The following is a 21,848-nucleotide window of genomic DNA, read 5'->3' on the forward strand; positions in this document are numbered from 1 at the left end:
GCCACTGCCCTTAGACCCCTTTGGATATGTTTGTAAATTTCTCCCTGTACCTAATTGTTAAAAGTAACACTTGCAGTTGTTGGTGTCAGCAACAATAATACTGTAGGAAAATCATTATTATTATTATTATTATGGTATCATTATTCATTTTTGACGATTACTTTAAAAATACAAATATTTATTGCTAATGGCACATACCTAGCTAAGTGCTACTGTTACACAATATGGGGTATATTTATCAAAGAGTGAAGTTAATAGTGAAGTTCCGCCAGTAGAGTGAAATTCCGCCACTCTCTATTCATTTCTATGGGATTTTTATAGGCGTATTTATCAAAGGATGAACTTTCACTTCACCCATTGATAAATACGCCTTTCAAAATCCCATAGAAATGAATTGAGAGCTGCGGAATTTCACTCTAGTGGCGGAACTTCACTCTTTGATAAATTTACCCCTATATGTTTCTGTAAGTATTGCTGTGTTTACCTTTCATTTTCTTTGATACACAATAGTATTACTGTTTCAGTTATTTTGGTTACTCCTCTCTTGCAGACCTCCTTGCTCTGCAAAGCTGCAATTCACGCTGGAATTATTGCAGATGAACTTGGAGGACAGATTCAGGTGAACCAGCACAAAGGAATTAGTCGATATAGAGGCTTTTTAGCCAACGGGATCTTGTCAAAAGAGTAAGTTTACTCTGTTTCTGTTAAATAAGTAGGCTTATTGTAAGTGATTGTAAGTAATTATACATGAAGTTCAGTAGCCTTTGAAGATGACTGTATTTTGATTTTTTTTTTTTTATTTGAGCTGCTTTAGGCTTTCCTGTATTAGCCAGGTAGTTGTTTGAATTCCAGAAGTAAATCATCAAAAATAAAAATAACTATAAATCTAGCTTTAAAATCTGCAACATTTAGGGAGGAACATATATCAAAGGTCGAATTTCAATTGCATTTTTTTTAACTCTAATAAATTCAAATATACTTGAAATTCGATGGGAGGGTAAAACTCGAACTAATATTACTGAACCAAAAACTCAAATCGAATTAGACTAAACTCGAATTGAGTTTTTTCTCCGAAAAAAGACTTGAATATCAGGAAGGCTAATATCATCTTCAAATTGGTCATTGGACCTCTCCCATTGACTTATATGGAACTTGGCAGGTTTAAGGTGGTGAATTGTAAAATTTGTATCTAGTTTGGATAATTCACAATTCGAATTTGAGAGTTTTGACCAAAAAAAAAAATTCGAAAATTCGAAATCGAATTTATTATTCAACCCTTAATAAAGCTGCCCCTTAAATACATGTTGGGGGAGAGGAAAAAAGAAAGATAAATAATTAAAAAAGTAAAACTGAATGTACAGGTATAGAATCTGTTATCCAGAATGCTTGGGACCTTTGGCTTTCCAGATAACAGATCTTTTCTGTAATTAGGATCTGCATACCTTGTCTACTAGAAAATCATGTAAACATTAAATAAACCCAAGAGACAGAATCTACTTCCATTAAGGATTAATTATATTTTAGTTTGAATAATGTACAAGGTACTGTTTTATTATTACAGAAAAAAAGGAAATATATTTGGAGTCCATGGGAGATGGCCTTTCTGTATTTGGGGATAATGGGTTTCTGGATAACGGATCCCATACTTGTACTTTCATTTGATGTCAGTCATTTATACTATAAACTGGATTCAACACAGTACACAGTACATTTGTATTTCTGACATCTAAAGCTCCCCATAGACGCGACGATTCTTCTTGCTGAACGAAAAAAAAATCTTTGTCTGTCCCAGTGCATTCTATCTATGTTTGCAGGGCCAAGCAGTCAGCTACCCTTTGTTTTCCTGGCAAATTGGTATCTTTAGTTGATGGTAAATTTGTATGATCGTACGATAGTTCCAAGATAATCGTGGTCTCACGATGAGGATCTGATCTTTTAAAAATCTCAACATCTATGGCCAGCTTTACATTGCAATGCTGTCGTGAGTGGTATTGTCTAGTGATTAGCATGTTGCCACATAACTATTCTTCTTAGTGCAGAGACGAAAAACAGTGTTGTCAGGGAATGTTTGGCCATTCAATGTTTCTAATTTACACTGGAATTAAGACAGGCTATTGAGCAGGCAGCCTATAAATGTAGTTTACTGATAAGCGTGCAACTATGAATGGCTCCTTTGACTGTGCAACCCTGACCTTGTTACTTTGACACCATTCCAGCAAATTTGTCTTGCTGCACGTGGGCGCACAATTAAGTCTTCTTTCATTGAGATGGATCAAAATGTTCTCAATGACTGAAATGAATAGTGACAAATGCAAATTAAATGTGCAATACACATATAGGTCAATTTAAAACAACTGGATTTGCTGAGTAATGAAGACGTTTCACTACTCATCCGAGCAGCTTCTTCAGTTCAACTGACTGGTGTGGGAAGTTCTCGCCATATAAACTCTTCCACTAATCCAATCACAATGGCACATTGTAACTCTTCAAAGAGGTGACATCTGAAGAAATTCACAGAGGTGTTGATTCTGTGTAGTTACTGTGATAGGATTATCCAATGTGTCATGCAACTCCTAGATACAGGTGTTACTTGTGAGAGTTGCATGAATGGACGTGTGAAGTGTTCTGAAACTGCCGGGGTAAGGATGTTAGAACAGCATTGTATGTAGCAGACAGGTGGTGTCAAGGCCCCTGCCTCTGTTCAGGGATGGTTTCTTCACCTTGACATGAATCGCCATATTTACTGTTACTGTTTCTTAAAGGGGAACTCAACAAAAACATAACTTAAGCTTTTTGAAAAGTAAACATAATTTCAAGCAACTTTGCAAATACATCAATTAAAAAATATGCACTTTTCATGATTTTTAATGGTTTCTGCCAGTTTCCTAAGCCTAACCTCCTGCTGTTCTGCCGATCTCTGACTACTTTGCTGAGCTGGCTGACTACTGTTACTTTGTATCAACAGCCAGCTGTCCTCAGCCTGCATCCTCCAAACCCCATAATTTCCTGCACATGTGATTTTAACATGTGATTTTAATAAGGAAAGGGAAAAACACAGTGCAATGCATTTTGGGTTTTGTAGTTCATGCATGCTGTCTATAAGCTGTGGAGAAGTTGTTACAATTTGAAACATTAGATTCAAATGATGCAGAAAGAAGAACTGTTTAACAGCTGGATTTCAGCATAGAAAATGGCATTTATTCATACTTTTTGAAGAAACAGGTTATTGTGATGGTTATATAAGGGGTTTCTCTGTTATGTGGGTTTCTGTGTTATGTGGGCCTCTATCAAATTTTGTTTTGGAAGCCATTTGCTTATTCCTAGATTTTAATCACCATTTTCAATTACAGTGGGTCTCTTTCAGACCGTCGGATTGTGTTTAGCAGTCCTGGTAAGTAATGTTAAATGAATTCTGCTGTTTGTTACATAATTTTTTTTTATTGTTCTCCTATTAAATAGCTGCTACCTTTTTTTCTGTTAATGCTTACAATAAAGCTTTTTGCTGCTTTCAGGCTCATGCAGAAATACAAAAATACAGAAGAGTGTTGTAAGATGCTTTTCCCTGAGGGGGGAGGAGGGGTTGGTGGGTTCTGTAGTCCTTGTCACTTTAAGGCAGTGGCACACGGGAAGATTCGTCGGCCAAAATTTTTTAGACGCGGTTGCGGGCCACGAATCTCCCCAAAATGCCTCTCCATTGCCGGTAATAGGTATCACTGGCAGTATGTCCAACTGATCACTAAATTACCCGAAGTTTCCTCTGGAGGCATTTTCTGCCCATTTAGCAATCAGTTGGGCATACCACCAGCGGTTTCAAGTATTGGAAATGAAGAGCCATTTTCGGGAGATTTGTCACCCGCAGATAACTGTTCCGTGTGCCACTGCCCTTAACAAATAAAATGTTTGCTTTTAAAAGCAGACTTTTTTTTAAAGTGACTTATTCCACAGCACTTAAAATCATAAAGGATTCAAGTCTCAGACTAGAGAAGGAGACCTGGGAGAGATAGCAAAAATGGTACTCCTTAAGAAAGTTCCTGGCATGGTGCATTTCTTTCCCACATAGGTCCAACAAGACTTATTATATTTGCATTGATTCCAAGGCATTTAGAAGCTATACGTGGCCACTCATATTTCAGAGAAAAGTAAGGGTAACAATACATGCATTGAGTAAAACCTTCACTGATATAAAAGTATGCAATATGTCTGCATATGTGAAATGATTTTTCCTAAAAAACAGGATCTCTACAATTTTGGCATTGTCAGTTTATATTTTTAGGGACAAAAAAAGTGTACTGGGTGACATGGTACAGTCAATACCAAAACACTAGTGTAGATGGGAGTTTAAGTTTTCCCTATATGAATTAGACCTAAAACAAAATATTTAAGAGAGTCCAAGCTGCAAATTTTGACTAATAGTTAAAATTCTAAGCCTTCCTAATCATAGTCTATTTTCTTTACATTTCATAAGTATTGTGAATAAGATTAAATTATAAATAGAGATAATTAATACAAAAAAGTGCTGTATATTGGTGCAATCATTAACATTACCTGGCATGGTATTGTTCTAAGAGCAAATTGAAGTAGTGCCAAAACAATTCATCAAGAGATTGAATGAATATGCAGCTGTTCTGTAAATATGTAGCTTGTCAAGGCAAAGAGCAGAGGTTACATACATTCCAAGTTATGAGTCTGCCTGCAGGGCACCTTTAGTCGAATCTTGTTAGCTTAAGCTATAACTAAAGTTGCTTTTAAAAGGGCTCTAAATCATCCATACAAGATTATCCAATATGAAAAGTGACCTTTCCGTTTTCTGTTTAATGGAATCCCTAGTAAAACTGTATACTTCAGAGATCTTAAAGTAAATACAAAATAACAGATTTTACAGGTAAAATAATACACATGAATTATTTCTGCAAATTATAATCCATAACCATTGATATTTTTATATAAAGGTTATAAAACAATAAGCACCATCTCCAAGTTTGACATAATAGTAATAAAAAAGATTATAACAAATATATCTAACCCTTTCTTAAGATTACATTTCTTCTGCAGAAATGGCACTAATTTACCATTCTGACTAAGAAAAAAAATTCTATGCCTGAAGATGGAACATATTTGTGTGCTTGTTGTAGAGTTTTTGGCCAAATCAATGACACTCTTACTCTGTTCACGTCAGGTCTGGATATTATCTAACATATGTTGGGTTTTCACTGGCTGGCCAATGATTTGCCATTTAACAGATTTCCCTTTAATTTAGCTTTATTCAATGCCTTGTTATTTAAGTCTGCTTACAAAATTATTTATAAAGAGGAAGAGTATAATCTCTGAATAGAAGTCTTTTCCATTTTTTACAGAGGGTAACATTTTGTTGATACAAAATACTTTTGCTTGCTGTTTAGTGAGCAAAATCTTTGCAGACTTCCCTGGCAGGTCTGTTGTGAATTGTTATACTATAAACTGGCCTATGATTAAGGACTAGTGTAGTCTGAAACTCGTCAGGCAATGATGCAGTCTTTGATCTTATGTTTCCAATAGTCAAACAATAAAGGATACGTTTTTAATGGAGGTGTGGTCTACATTTTTCTAAATTTGATTCATGCAACTTTATCTATGATCAGCACTCAGATATGGAAGCACCAAACAACAAAAAGGGGACTGAAATACAGCACGGTTGGAGCGGTCTTATTTTTGGTTTGTCTAAACTGGCCATACACATACCAATAAAATTGTTTTATTACTTATATGCTGCCCAAATGATTCCAAACAATATCTGTATTATGTCACATTAAAAAAAAAAAAAAATTTTAAAGGGTTTACAAACTTTCAAGCACTACTGTATACTGATGTATATTGATTGACTGTGGCTAATCTTTATTTCCTCATTCAACACACTGACATAATACAGATATATTGTTTGGAATCAACTGGGCAGCATATGTAATAAAACAATTTTATTGGTATGTGTATGGCCAGCTTAAGTATAGCAATTTACATTTGTTTAACAATCAGGTGATGTTTTAGGTCACATTCTTAGGTCACAACTTTTAAGCACCACAATATTTGCAGACCAGTTGGTAGGATACCATACAGGTTCGGCCTGTGTATAGTGCCATAAATTTATCAATTATCAGAAATATCGATGACCACTTCTAAATATGAATGTACCAATTAAAGTGGCTTGAGTAGACATTCCTATATCGTTTTCAGGCTCATAGCATACAGTACATATTCTCTTCCAGCATTTTTCTCATCAGATCCCGGATAGATTACTTTAACCTCCTACTAACTGGCCTCCTTAAATCCCATCTCTACCCTCTAGAGTCTGTATTAAATACTGCTGCCAGAATTTTCCTCCTCTCATCCAAAAGGGTACATACCCTCCAAGAATAACTTACAAACTCCTCCTCATAACTTTAAAGCCCTTCATTCCTCGGCACCTAACTACATCTCATCTCTTTTGCATATTAAATTTCTCCTCTACGTATGTTTTAGACATGGGTCTTGCTTTTATAACATTTGTCCAGGCCACACTGAAACTTGTTTGACTTTGCATTACAGATGCTACAGTGGCACTGGCATTCCTACTAGTTAGACATTTTATACAAAATGCAGTTGGTGGAAATAAGATTCCATAAATTGTTCTGCTTTGATCTTTTGTTGAAATTCCTGCTTGTTTCACATGGAAAACAATAAAAACATTTTCAATCTAAGATTCCATAAAATACATCTTTGTAGAACAGATCGGTATGGGTTTCTGTGCTGCAAACAAGCTAGTGATAGGGTAACAGCTATTTAAATAAAGTGCTGTATAACTATCATTAAATATGAACACCACTTAGAACAAGGCAGCTAGTTTCTTCGGACAACTCCACCTCAATACCATTTTCTAATCTCTAACTTTTATTCATGAATTGCTGACACTTCATTTTTAATTGTTTGATACCTTGAACTCACTCTAAAATTATAACTACAGCACTAGCACGTAATTTAATTCATATAAGAACCATGAACTTTTAGATTATTCATCAATTGTGTGTAGATAGATTATATTGCGGGTCACTTCACCTGATTTGTAGCACTTGAGCACCTTACTCTTTTTAATTATTTATATATAACCCAATCGATTGAAATACCATTAATTGTATGTTGGTGCTAAATTGATTGAGAACTAAGCATATGTTTATAATAGCACTAAGCACTTATATAATTAAATCTCAATTAATTTTAGTATGGTAGTGTGGGGTTTTACTGCTTTTTCTTGTTTTTAGTATCCCTATTCTGGTTTATATACCTCTACACAGCCTGAAATTGGGTAATACAAGTGAATGAACATTAATTACAAGTGAACTATATTTTTGTTTGTTATCATTAAATATGTATCCATTGGCAAGCAACCATTTTGGAATGAGTTTGGGGAATACATTTTTAGTTCGTTATAACACGTTCAAAAGCTTCCAGTTTTGATGCTTGCAGAAACATAAACCTGTCTGACTTGTCGGGTTATGAGTTATACCATGGAAGAACATATAGTAGTGCATAAATATTTCTTTTTAATCAGCATTGTGTTTTTTGCACCTTTTTCACTTAGATTGCAGCCTATCCTTGACACCGGGGTTTGGAAAAGATAGGTTTTCAGCCACCTCATCTTATCATTGGAACACTGAAACAGGGGAAATTATGTCTTGGTTACCTGAAAGAGCACAGCTTAACACACCAGGCATATCATGGGCTTCTGATAACCAATCCAGTCGGGAGTGGTTAGAAATTGACCTAGGAGATAAAAGAAGAATTACTGGTAAGTCAACACATTGTATATGCCCTGTCAAACATCTTACCAGAAGAAGCTTACCAGGCTTGACCTGCTGCTACTACAATCTACAGCTGCTAATGAAAGTACAACACAAGCTCAGTCCTCACCAGAGGGAAGACTGCTGCTACTGCAGTGTTAAATTGGGCTACAAAGATCACTCATATTCCATTACCCTAATACACAACTAGTTATGGCTTTTATTGTCCCTTAATACTTTGTTACACCCTGAGCACATGTCTTTGATTATTTTAGAAGGAATTATATCAAGTTATAAGGATTTAACACACAAATAGGATTCTGCTAACTGGGTCTGTGCTGCTACATTCTATGGTTTTTATAAAGAATGTAGCAGCACAGATCCTGCAGTGGTGTATCTGTTCCCTTATCCCCTTTTCCAGTTATATATATATATATATATATATATATATATATATATATATATATATATATACACCGAAGAACTCCGCACCAGTGCTGTGTATAGATTGCCAAATCCAGAACTCCAATAGGTACACGCACACCGTTATTTTTCCGTCAAGATTTATTCAGAAAAGGTAATAACTGGTTGTTGCCATACTGATTTCCCTACCAAATGCATCCCTAGTTTGCAGGGCCTGGCCAAGGTATTTTGGCACCCTAGGCAAGGGCTTCAATCAGTGCCCCCTACCCGGTCCTGCATTACCATTTTTTGCCAGCACCTATTATATGCCCCCATTTGTACCTGTGCCAGTGGCAGTCAATTTCTCAGATTGCCCCCAAGACCCCAATCTGTACCCGTGCCAGCATAAGACAAAACATCCATCATATTGTTACCCCCAATCTGTACCTATGCAAGTGGCAGCTAAAAAAATCCATCATATTGCCTCTAATTTGTACCTGTGCCAGCAGGAGCCAAAAATCCATCATATCGCCCCAAATATCTGTGAACCTGTGCCCCATGTACCTGAGCCAGCAGCAACCAATCCCTCATATTACCCCCAATCTGTACCTGTGCCAGCAGCAGTCAAAAATCCACAATATTGCATATACTTGTGCCAGCAGGAGCCAAAAATCCATCATGTTGCCCCAAATATGTACCTGTGCCAGCAGCAGCCAAGTGGGAGGTGGGGAGTGCTTATGCCTGCAGTAGGAATCACAGGCAAGAGGGGGTTGGAAAAAGAGGTTTATAAAATTGAAAAATTATGAAAGGCCAAGCAAACCAAGGTTTAAAAAAAAAGTGCCCCCCCCACATGATTGCGCCCTAGGCGGGCGCCCACTTTGCCTACATTTAGTTCCGGCCCTGCTAGTTTGTGTTAAATAATAGTGCCATTAATTTCTGCAATGAAAAGGCTACATTGCTGTGTTTTAAGACATGTAGAGAGTAACTGTCACATATTCCCAGTAGATGAGCCATCTCTCCCTTTATTCATTATAGGCAAAGTGAGCAGGAAATGAGACATATAAATGGGAATTATACCAGAATTTGTTTAACTTGGTTGTAGATGGATTGTAGCTTTTATTTATTCTTGTTTTCTTCCATTCCTTCTCAGAACCATCAGGGTTTGTGCAAGGAGAAACGATAAGCTGTTCCACAGTATGACCTTGTCTGCATAGCTGGAACAGGCAGAATTCAGATTAAAACCACTAATTTAAGATAGTGAGTTAATTATAGAGAAACCATCGTTACAAAAAGTTATAGGTTATACAATATACAGAAAGTTCCAAAATGCATCATTACCATTTCCCAGTGTCCCTATTTAGGGTAGGGGCACACTGGGCGATTCGGGGAGATTTAGTCAACTGGCGACTAATCGCCTCGTCTTTGCGGCGACCAATCTCCCTGAACGCCTTCCCTCACTCTTGCGCTGGCTAAAATGAAAAATCGCCGGCGCTAAAGCACAGGCGACTAAATCTCCCCGAATCGCCCAGTGTGCCCCTACTCTTAAACAATCTTAAATTTCTTAAAGATTTGCTCTTTTTTTCTAAAATAATTAGACAGTACCTTGTCGTTAATTGATAACTAAGAAAAATATCTCCATAACGATGGCAAACTCAATCCTGCTGTTTTTTAATATCTAAATGTTTAAGACAACTGCTTTGTTTAAAATGCAGTCTCCTGATATTTTTCACTGTTCTATTGTTTTAGGTATTGTGACCACAGGATCCACATTACCAAACTTTAACTATTATGTGAAATCTTATATCATCAGCTTTAGAAGGGATGGATCTAAATGGAAGCTTTATAAGGGAGCTGTCAGCAATGAGGAAAAGGTAATCTTGCAATATCTAAGAGCTGATTTTAGGACAACTATAAAAAAAAACCATGTAAACAGGATGTTGTATCCATAATGAACAGCACTATATGTACAAGCAGAGCTAGAAATACAAATATCCATACATTTTTACTATAGATTAAAAAATAGTTGGGCAACCTGTCTGGGTCCAACTACCTGTAAAATCATTTTTGATTGTATTGTGTGATTGGCTACTTTTGATCCTTTGTGAATGCCTTTGTCAACTTATATGTGGGTGTGTTGTAAGGTACTGTATATTGTTAGTATGACTGATTGTGTATGTTCTGTATCAAAATGTGATTAAAGGAGCAGTAATATAAAAAAAGTATTCATTAGAATTGAGATCTCATTAAACAATTACTACACATGGAAAATTGTTTTCTTTAAAGCAGAAATTTTTCCCAATGATTGTCATCAGCTCTGTAACAGCACTGGACAAATCTGTAAGAACAATATAAATGACCAATAATAATGAAAAATAGTAACACTGTTAACAAATCTTTAACAATTTTATAGAAATGAAAATTTTCTGGTGGGTCTATCTGTCCCAACATTAAAGCCCAACTGATTTTAACTGAACTCAGTGGAACGCAGGGTGTACAAGCAATATATATATTTTTAGATGTTTAGCATACGTTTAGAAATGTGTGTAAGAGCCCAAAATTGAGGATTCTGTATTTAAAATTAAAATGTTCTTGTCCTTTTCTTTTCAGAGATTGGATGGTAACTTAAATTATCTGGAGAGAGCACGCAACAATTTTATTCCTCCTATAGTGGCTCGGTATCTGAGAATCACACCCCAAACCTGGAACGAAAGAATTGCTTTGAAGGTGGAGCTTGTAGGATGCCATTTAGCACCGAGTATGTAAACCAGTAAATCTTTTTTGCGGCCATTAAATGCAATGGTATTTCTAACACAGAGACAATAATTATAAAACTATATCTGGGATTTCCTTATACCATTGCTATTTTTTTACTTTTTAAGCTTTCAATATATAGTGAATAAAGTACCCCCTCTTGTAAAATATAAGGATATTATAAGTTACAGAGGAGTTTCATGACCATATAAAAACACGAGGCCGAGGTAACTTCTAATATCCTCATATTTTGCAACAGGGGGTACTTTATTTATTATAATACACAAGTTTCAGTGAGTCATGTGACAGAAATGACATCATTACTCACTGTTTATAACTGATGACATCAGAACTCACAGTTTATAAGGAAATAATTTACAAGATATTCATGGCTTTTGTGTATTATCTATATTGCAGTGCAAATAATGGGAAAGACAATATTTAGGACTTCAGGAAAAGAGAAAATAAAAATATTAAAATGCAATATATTTTTATATTTTATGTACACACTGTATATATATTTCATCTTCTACACTCTACTCAATTCTACATGGTGATTTAGCATACTGCTATAGTTGCCTGTCTGGCTTAGCCTATGTTTAAGCTTGGACAGACAGATAACTATATCATGGCACATGAGGAAGTAATTTAGATATAGGTGACATCACAAGCAAAAAGGATGGCTTCTCATCTATTGCCAATTTTCATTCACAGCACATAATTCATCCACTCATCCTATGTGGAAGAAGACAAGTGACCTTAGCAAGAAACCACCAGTGACTGAAGAAAAGGCCATCACTGAGCTTGTTCCTGCTGAAGAATCAAACCTGGGTAAGTATTCATGGCATTTATGTTCATGGCACACATGTATAGGCAAGCAGCATTAAAATACATTTTTAGACAAAGAATATGCATTTGCCAGTTAAGAAAAGTTCCATATAAATTAGTGCATACACAAAAACAAAGTATTCTTTATGAAAGAGCATTTGTCTTACTAAGATTAGCTTGATATTACAACTAGTTTAGTTTAGTTTAGACTCTGTTGTGAAAAAGCACTGTACTAAAGAAAATGTTGATTGAGGTAAAGTTTTTTTTTTCATTTATTGTACAAAAGACTTAAAATGTGTTGTACAATATCTTTTAAAATCATGTTTTTTTTGTCATTTTAGGATGGAAAATCTTTGCTATTATTGTCCCTATTGCACTAGCAGCATGCGTGCTTATTGCTGGAGTCTGTTTTTGTGCAACAAGAAGGTAATATTTTTGTACGAATCTAACCGTTCTAGTAATACTTATGGTCAGTTGCAGGGAGCTAATTACAGTATTGATTTTCTTTCTATTGGTTTAATTTGTGTGAATGAGTAGCCACACTTTCTTAATTATAATACAATTACAAATAGTGTTCTCTGCACAAAATAATCATAGTACTCTTTGGTCACTTTGAAACTGGAATTCATTCTTTGCAAATCTCACTAAGGCCATTATAGTAGGTGATTTTCTTTTTTCACTAATTACCTAGTCTACTATCTGCCAGTTTTACACAATAAGCAAAGTAAAAACAATCATTTCAAATGCCCTTTCCTTGATGGACAGAATACCTCTTATTACCCAAAGATTTGAAAACCTTGGAATTATGTTTTTGTTTATGTTTTTGATTGGTTGGATTCAGTTTACTTAGAATGTAAACAATGTGCAGAAGTTTATGATGTTTATGATTTGTTCTCTGTAGTAATTGTATTTCTACATATGGCAGGGAGCAGCCATAGTGCTTGCCTTGTCAGTTTTTAAACATACTGTCTTTAAAAAGATACCCAATTTCTTTATATGAGAATACCTCAGCATAGGGTAAGCAATATGGTGGCTCTAGTGTATATGTATTAACGTGCAATAAGTTGGTTTCATACTTTTATGCAAAAGAAAACCTACTGAGATTGGTTTGTTTCTTCTTAATATTTCTTATCCTAATCTGTCATTTGTATGGGTGGGCAGATTTTTCTAAAATCCACAGCTATCAGCCCTTTTCAGGTTGAACAAGATAATAAATTTGTGGAGCAGTAATATGCTTTGTCTGCCTTAATTAATTATATCAGAACTGCCTGCTGCCATCTGTAGCAGTTCAAGCCATGGCAGTTAATCTCCATAATCTTCATTGTGTCAATGTATATTAGTACCACTCTATATTTTCATTCTGTAGTCGGCGGCTAGCTAAGGTCATTGTAGTTCAACATTAGATGCAGGGCTGCAGGTTTTCATGTCTGCTTAAATACTGTCTTGATTGAGCACGTTTATAACTCAAAGGGAAACTGACAGTGTGATGTGAGTGTGGGGAAGGGGTTGACTTAACATAGATTGATATATCTTATAATAATCATGTATTCTCTGTAGCAGAAAGTTAAAGACTGAAGCCTACAAGTCCCCTGAGGAAAAGAATGGGGGTGAGTATGGACTCATTATTGATTATGTGGTTTTAAATATAGATGTGTTTCATATATTACTGTAATCTAGAATGGAGTATGGGTATGGTTATGGAGGGCAAACAGAATCTGACACCCAGAACCTGGCCAAGTATTATTTGCACCCAGGAAAATACTACTTGGCCCAATGCCCTGCCTGTCCACACCCCACCTGTTTGCCCATCTTCACCTCAGCTGTTTAGACCCCAAGGCTCAAAAAAGATATCTTAGAGTAAAAGCAAGTAATTTATTAATAATCACATTTAAAAAGTTTTCGGTACATACTAACCCCACATAGCCCACCTTACGCGTTTCGCACCCTCCGGTGCTTAGTCATAGGTGAGACACAATTCGAAGTCGTAGTATCCTATTCAATGGTTGAAGTATTCAAAAAATTACTCTGAATTTCGAATTTTTTTACTTCGAAAATTCCCTCGAATTCACTTTGACCCTTGATAAATCTGCCCCTAAATGCGCAGTGTAAATAATGTTCTGTTTTCATCAGGTTGCTGGAAACCTCTCGACCAACCGATTGTACGACAGCAGTCCACAGAATTTATCATTAGTTACAATAATGACCAGGACCCACCACAGAAGTTTGATCTAGTGAAATGCGACATGGAAGGTAATATATTAAATAGAAAATTATTGTTTGATTATTTCGTCTGCTACTAGCATTCTGTCTTCATGCAGCAGTTGGGTGTCAGATGAATGATCCAATATATCTTATAGGGGGGCTCCCTTTACCTAGAAAATGTATTAGAACTCATTCCAGAAATCCTGTCTCTCTACATGCAGAATTTGTGCAAAATGAAGCTATTTTGTTAGATTTTGTTTGTACTGGAATCAGTTATTTGAGTGAGCTCTGATACAGCTGCTAGGAAAGGGAGCCCCCCCCCTATAAGATATATTGGATCATTCATCTGACACCCAACTGCTGCATGAAGACTGAATGAAAAGAAACAGATGCTGAGAGAGGAATAGTAAATATAAACGTGATTATTTTAGAAACAATGCAGATTTTTTGATTGATCGTATTAAGAAGTTTTCTTACTTCACTATGAGGTAGCTTATATTACATTTTCATTTTCGTGATAGTAGTTCCCCTTTAAGGTACGTCTGACTTGGCCTGTCAGTTACTGCTCAGAAGATCTGACTTTTAAATAATGAGTGGGTGGTCTGTCGGATCCCATATAAAAGGAAAAAAAGCTACAAGGGAGGAAATTTCAACTTATTATTATGCAGCACAATATACTTTGCATATCAATATATAAAAGTAGTAATAATGCAGATGTTTGCTCCAAAAATAAGGACCTCCACAAAATAGCCAGTGCAATAATACTAGCTATGCCCCCAATAAGGAGGTTGTGCCTTAAATTGTCCTGCCATCTACTGGTGATACACCAGAATGCAGCTAATCATAAACAGATTGCTTATTCATTATTGTGTAGGTTTGAGATACATTTTCATTGATTACAAAGTATATTCCTTTGTCTATCTAAATTCTAAGTATCTTCTTACACAAGAGTAAGTTTAATTCAGAGTGTGGCATATGCCTTATGGGGTGCAGCAACCCAAAAAGTGCTCTGATATATGCCATATGACACTCGTGCTTCTGCCTACTGTGCTGCATGTTTGAACTTAATCACATAATCAAACATGATTTTAAAAGCTTATGTTGCATTTTTAGTGACAACCAGGCTCCCTTCACTAAAACCACACAAATAGCATCCTAATAGTACGATACAGCTTTTATGTCAATAGAGAGGTTAATAGCAATAGATTTTAAAGCATTTTTTCTGATATTATACAGTTCTGTAATAAATATTGATTTATATCCATATGCTTTTTTTGCACATCTAATAAATGTTGCTTGTGTGCTTTTAGACTATCAGCAGCCTGCCATGATCGGTACTGGCTTGGTCACACGAAAAGGTTCCACATTCAAACCAATGGACACAGACACCAACGAAACCTCAGGAACTCAGGAAATTGAAAACCACTATGATTGCCCACATAGGAACAGACATCAGTATGCCCTTCCCCTCACCATTTCCAAGCCAGAATATGCCACCCCCATTATAGAACGTCACTTGATTAGGGGAAACACTTTTACTTCTGAGTCTGGATATAATGTACCGGTAATATCGTTAGACCGCCAGAACTCCTTCTCTGCTGTTAGTTTTTCAATCTCGACTAGTCCAGAGAACAGCGGTAGGGACTACCAGACAGCTCACTGCATCAACACAGAAGAATGTGATTATGATCGGCCCAAGGTGTATAGCGGATGGACTGCAATAGGGAATGATGAGTACCAAAAGCCACAGATCTGCTCCATGGTGGCAGATGGTTACTCTTCTCCACGGGACTGTCTTAAGCCAATAAACCAGACTGCAATAACTTCGCTCTTATAACTGTAACAAAGGGAAAAACACCAAGGCACATTCCTAACCTATGTTACTGCACAGCTGCTGGAAGATGTTGTTTACACTGATGACTATTTTTTTATATATTTTATGTTAATGCCTGGAAATCATTCAAGGGGAATGTGATTTTATCTCAAGGGCACAGGTTACCTTATATTATGTGCAATGTGTACAGAAAATATTTAAAAAGAACATGTATTGTTGTACAGATATAACTTTTTTTTGTTAGTGTTTTGTTCTTTATTGTTACTTGAGAAATAATGGTGCACACACTGCTTGGAATCTAAAAAATAGCTTAATGTTTTGTATGCCAATTGTGTAGAACATTAAGCTCATTAACACTGTGAATGTGTATAAAGCTTGGTTACCTGTAAAACAGGATCATATGGAAATATATTTGTCATAATATATGCTGGTTGGCAGGGTTTCAACAATGCTATGTTTATTAGAAACAATTCATAATAAATGTGTTGTTCTCTCATGATTTCTTACTGTTTAAACTCTCATGTTTCTTGAATTTTTTTTTTATGCCAATATGTACTCTTCAATAGAAGAGCCATTATGGATACAACAAATGTTACTGATCTTCTGGGAAAGCTCATTTGCACTTCAAGGAAAATAGATTTAATGTATAATCTATTTAACATAGTTAAGTTGGGTTGAAAAAAGACCAAAGTCCATCAAGTTCAACCCTTCCAAATGAAACCCAACATCCATACATACACACGCATATAAACTATATATACTCATACACTAACTATAGAGTTTAGTATCACAATAGCCTTTGATATTATGTCTGTCCAAGAAATCATCCAAGCCATTCTTAAAAGCATTCACAGAATCAGCCATTACAACATCACCCGGCAGTGCATTCCACAACCTCACTGTCCTGACTGTAAAGAACCACCTACGTTGCTTCGAATTAAAGTTCTTTTCTTCTATTTCGCCTCTGGTACGGTGATCCACTTTATGGGTAAAAAGGTCCCCTGATATTTGTCTATAATGTCCTCTAATGTACTTGTAAAGTGTAATCATGTCCCCTAGCAAACACCTTTTTTTCAGAGAAAACAACCCCAACCTTGACAGTCTACCCTCATAATTTAAGTCTTCCATCCCTCTAACCAATTTAGTTGCATGTCTCTGCACTCTCTCCAGCTCTCTCCAGCTCATTTATATCCCTCTTAAGGACTGGAGTCCAAAACTGCACTGCATACTCCAGATGAGGCCTCACCAGGGACCTATAAAGAGGCATAATTATGTTTTCATCCCTTGAGTTAATGCCCTTTTTTATGCAAGACAGAACTTTATTTGCTTAAGTGGCCACAGAATGACACTGCCTGGAATTAAAAGTAACCATGAAGTAGTACCCGAAGAGCACGCAGTATTTTTATACATTGTGTATTTATTGCAGAAAAGTCGTGCACTACATGTTTGGCTCATCATCCTTCATCAGGTGCTCAAAAACATTCTACAGGTTTGAGACCTGTTATCCAGAATGCTAGAAACCTGGGGTTTTCTGGATAATGGATCTTTCTGTTATTTGGATCTCCCAGGAATTGTCTCTGCCCAGGTGCATAATGAGGGAATCTGAGAGATATGCTGCTCGTTGGATGTAATTAGACGGAGGTCTTAACTGAAGTTACATTGGTGTATGGAACATTTGGGGTTTAATATCAAGTTTCTTCAGGTCCCCGGCAGCACCACAAGAGAGAGATGGCCCCTCCTCCTAGGACAGTAAACAAGAACAAAACACCCCCCCCTCCTGCTATCCCCTGTGTTCTTGTTTCCTGTCCTCCGAGGACTAGGTGAGTATTAGGGGTCCAGCAGGATTCCTAGGGGGGCTAAGCAACCGTGTTTTTACTACTCACCCCTAGCTGTGGGTTCCTGGTGCGTTCCCGTCCCTCCGTTTATCCTCCTGCCAGCGTGTGGGAGAGGAGTCAGTCCTTTGGCTGTTGGAGGGGTTCGTGCGGCAGAAGGGAGGTCTGTGTCGCCTGTATCTCCTCCTTCTGAGCCGCAGGTTGCTTCCCTCCCTCCGTCGGGTTTTTCGGCAAGTGCTGGTGTATGCGGCGGGGGTATTAGTTATTGTGCGCGTCCTTGCGATGTGTGCGCTTCCGGGTTGCGGTAGTCACGTGACCATCCGGCTGCAAATTTTCTCTTTCTCTCTTCTTGCTGGAGTGGCCTCCCTGCATTGCAGCTACTGTGTTTAGGTGCTGTGTTCTGGTAAGGAGCTTTACTTCTGGTGTTCTGTGTGTTGCTTAGGGGTTATTATATAGTGTTTTGTTTTTCCTTGTAGCCATGTCCTCCCGCTCTGAAGGCAGAGACCAAGAAAGGGAAAGATCCAAGAGATGTGCTTTATGCAAATTAAGACTTCCTCCGGATTTTCCAAAGTGGATTTGTCAAGATTGTTTGAAGGAGAATTTTCAGCAAGATGTGCCCGAGGCTATGTCAGAGTTCGTGTCATGGTTTAAGGTTAATATGCAGCAGACCCTTGAGACTTTTAAGGTTAATGCTCAAGCTCAGCCTCAAGCAAGTACTTCGGGGGCCAGCCAGGTGGAGGCGGCAGATGTACATGAAGTATTTGTGGATTCGTCTGATGAGGACATCAGAGAGGATGCTTATGTGTTTTCAGTGGAGAATATTGATCATCTCGTAAAAGCTGTAAGATCCTCGATGGATTTGAAAGATGAAGATAAACCACGCTCTAAACAGGATATGATGTTTCTAGGCCGTAAAAAGTCGCCCAGAGTTTTTCCAGTGCATGAGGTGATTTCAAGTATAATTTCTAAGGAGTGGTCGAAGCCTGAAAAGAAATTAGTACTGCCTAGGAAATTGAAAGCTTTATTTCCATTTGACGAGAAGGTAGCGGCAGCTTGGGATCTTCCGCCTAAGGTCGATGTAGAAGTCGCTAGATTGGCAAAAAAGACGACTATTCCTGTGGAGGATGGAGCCAGTTTTAGGGACCCGATGGATTGGAAGGTGGATGCTGCTCTCAAGAAACTCTTTGAATCCTCTGCAGCAGCGTTTAGACCTGGGGTAGCTACAGCTTGTGTCATTAGGTCTATTAGACTTTGGCTTAGTCAGCTAAATCAAGATATGGAGGATAGAGTCTCCCGAGAGGATATGAAGTCTTCGTTGGAGATTATCAAGTTTGCTGCAGATTATTTGTGCGATGCTTCGGTGGAGACCATCAGAATGGCAGCTAGGTCTTCTGCTCTGGCTGTAGCAGGCAGGCGTGCACTATGGCTAAAACATTGGGCAGCAGACCTGGCATCAAAGAATAAGCTTTGCGCCATGCCCTTTGAGGGTCCATTTCTTTTTGGTAAGGAGTTGGAGGCTCTGGTCTCTAAATTAGGTGAGACGAAGAAGTTGTTACCTCAGGACAAACGTTTTTTTCCACAGAAATTTTTTTTTCATCCATCAGACCAATTTAAAGGATCTAGAAGTAAGAAGAAGCCTTTTTTTCGTCCCACCGGTGGCAGATCAGGTAAACCTCACTCAAAGGGAAACAGGTCAGAAGAATCTCGCAAGACGGATCAGTTCTGACGCCAACTTGTCCAGACCAGTAGGGGGAAGGCTTCGTTATTTTTTTCACGGGTGGACCAGGATCACCAGCGATCCTTGGGTTCTAAGTATTATCCGGGAAGGGTACAGGCTTGAGCTAGCCTCTCGCCCAGGACCTCGTTTTCTTTGTACAAGAGTTCCCAGAGAGTTTGTGAAAAGAACATATCTTCTCAAGGAAATTCAGGAATTTCTGCAATCCCGTGTTTTGGTTCCTGTTCCTCGAGACGAAGAGAGGAAAGGAGTTTATTCTTCAGTTTTTTTGGTCCCCAAACGGTCAGGCAAGTTTCGAATGATAATCAATTTAGTTTATCTAAATACCTTCATGAAGAAAATTCATTTCAGGATGGAAGGTGTCAGGTCAGCAGTCTCAATTCTGAAAAAGGGGGATTTCATGGCGACGATCGACCTTCAAGACGCCTACCTCCACATCCCGATTTGGGAGGGACATCAACAATTCCTGAGAATTGCTATCAAAGATCAGCACAAGTTAAGTCATTATCTGTTTGCAGCCCTGCCATTCGGCCTGTCTTCATCCCCTCGCATTTTCACCAAGGTTTTGGTGGTGGTGGTAGCTTTTCTGAGAACCCAGAACATTCCTATTGTGCCTTATCTAGACGACTGGCTATTGAAGGCGCCTTCCAGAGATCTACTTCTCAGCCATCTGCAAAGAACAATTTCTTGCCTAGAGACCTTGGGTTGGAAGATCAATTACCCGAAATCGGATCTCATTCCTTCTCAGAGGAAACAGTTCTTGGGAGTCCTGTTGGATTCAGAACAGTGTTGTACCTACCTTCCTCAGCAGAGGAGGGTCAGTCTGTGCAGTTCCTTGACGAGTCTCTCTCAGCGAAGAGTAGTCTCGATCAGGCAGGCCATGTCAGCTTTGGGAGCAATGACGGCGACTATAGAAGCAGTGCCGTGGGCCAGACTGCACATGAGGCTTCTTCAGAGAACAATTTTGAGACGTTGAGATGGCACAGAGAGCACTCTGGACAATCCTATAAAGCTACCTCCTCATGTGAGACACTCGCTCAGTTCGTGGAAAGGTCTGAACTTGTCCAAAGGAGTTCCTTGGGTCATTCAGCAGTGGCTCATTCTCACCACCGATGCCAGCAGGCAAGGGTGGGGAGCGACTCTAGAGCGAAATGTCTGGCAAGGCATTTGGTCTCTGCAGGAGGCGTCTCTCTCTTCCAATCAACTGAAGCTCCTGGCTGTTTGGAGAGCATTCAAAGTGTCGGCACATCTGACCAGAGGTCAGGCGATAAAAGTCAGAACAGACAACACCACAGTAGTGGCTTATCTGAACAGACAAGGTGGGACCCGCAGCCAAAGTCTTCTGGAATTGACTCTGAAAATTCTTTGTTGGGCAGAAGTTCATCTGCAGACCCTGCAGGCGATTTATATAAAGGGTTCAGACAACATCAGAGCGGATTTCCTAAACCGCAGGCAAGTTGTGCCGGGGGAGTGGTCTCTCAGTCCATCAGTGTTTCAACGTCTTGTTCACCGGTGGGGTCTTCCAACCATAGACCTTATGGCTACAAGGGAAAATGCCAAGCTGGACAAATTTTATTTCCAATTTTTTCAGGACAGACCGACAGCGATAGATGCCATGCTCCAGTGCTGGAAAGGCGGTCTGAATTACATCTTTCCTCCGCTTCCGATGATAACCAGGGTTCTGAGGAAGATCAGGCTAGACAGAGCCAGAGTCATTTTGGTGGTTCCATATTGGCCCAGGAGAGCGTGGTTCTCTCTCCTGTTGGAAATGGCGGAGGAAGATCCACTAATTTTGGGTTCCAGCAGAACTCTGCTTCACCAGGGGCCAGTGTACCATCCGGACCCCAGCAGACTAGCTCTATCAGCGTGGATCCTGAATGGCAGTCGTTAATCCAACAAGGGTTATCCTCAGAAGTTATTGCAGTTATGGTTCACAGCAGGAAAGCAGAAACTAATAAAATTTATTCTAGAGTTTGGAAGAAGTTTTCTTTCTGGTGCGGAGATCATTCTATTGATCCACATGAGGCTTTGGTTCCCCAGATTCTACAGTTCCTTTCAGATGGTTTTCGGTTAGGGCTAAAACCAGCTACTCTCAGAGTTCAAGTGGCGGCCTTGGGGGCAGTGAAAGGTGTTTCACTAGGTGAAAATCACTTCGTTAAGCAGTTTATTAAAGCAACAAGCAGATTGAAGCCAACCGTCAGAGATATCTGTCCGCCATGGGATCTGAACCTTCTATTGTCGGTTCTGTCTGAGGATCCTTTTGAACCATTATCGTCAATTCACATTAAGTTTCTGACCTTAAAGACTGTAATCTTAGTAGCCCTTACTTCGGCCAGAAGAGTGGGCGAAATACAGAGTCTTTCCATTGAAGAACCTTATCTTCAGATTTTTCCGGATAGAGTTGTAATGAGGCTTCCACCCACCTTTGTTCCTAAAGTGGCTTCGACTTTTCATTCGTCTCAGGAGATTGTTCTTCC

General features: G+C 38.4%; 1 protein-coding gene across 9 annotated transcripts in view; it reads left to right on the top strand.

Annotated features, from left to right (window-relative positions):
• Positions 1-16,303, top strand: part of dcbld1.S (discoidin, CUB and LCCL domain containing 1 S homeolog) — a 53,377-nt gene extending 37,074 nt beyond the window's left edge. For 7 of the 9 annotated variants that reach the window (XM_018264427.2, XM_018264428.2, XM_041564010.1 and 4 more), the window contains 10 exons: positions 551-684; positions 3,351-3,391; positions 7,589-7,795; positions 9,936-10,060; positions 10,797-10,944; positions 11,655-11,771; positions 12,110-12,194; positions 13,326-13,375; positions 13,899-14,018; positions 15,281-16,303. In XM_018264427.2, the coding sequence (XP_018119916.1) occupies positions 551-684; positions 3,351-3,391; positions 7,589-7,795; positions 9,936-10,060; positions 10,797-10,944; positions 11,655-11,771; positions 12,110-12,194; positions 13,326-13,375; positions 13,899-14,018; positions 15,281-15,807 (1,554 nt within the window). In that variant the 3' untranslated portion in view covers positions 15,808-16,303. 9 annotated transcript variants of the gene reach the window in all.
• The last annotated feature ends 5,545 nt before the right edge of the window (positions 16,304-21,848 follow it).

Source organism: Xenopus laevis, chromosome 5S (genome assembly GCF_017654675.1).
Source record: "Xenopus laevis strain J_2021 chromosome 5S, Xenopus_laevis_v10.1, whole genome shotgun sequence".
NCBI classification, from domain to species: domain Eukaryota; kingdom Metazoa; phylum Chordata; class Amphibia; order Anura; family Pipidae; genus Xenopus; species Xenopus laevis.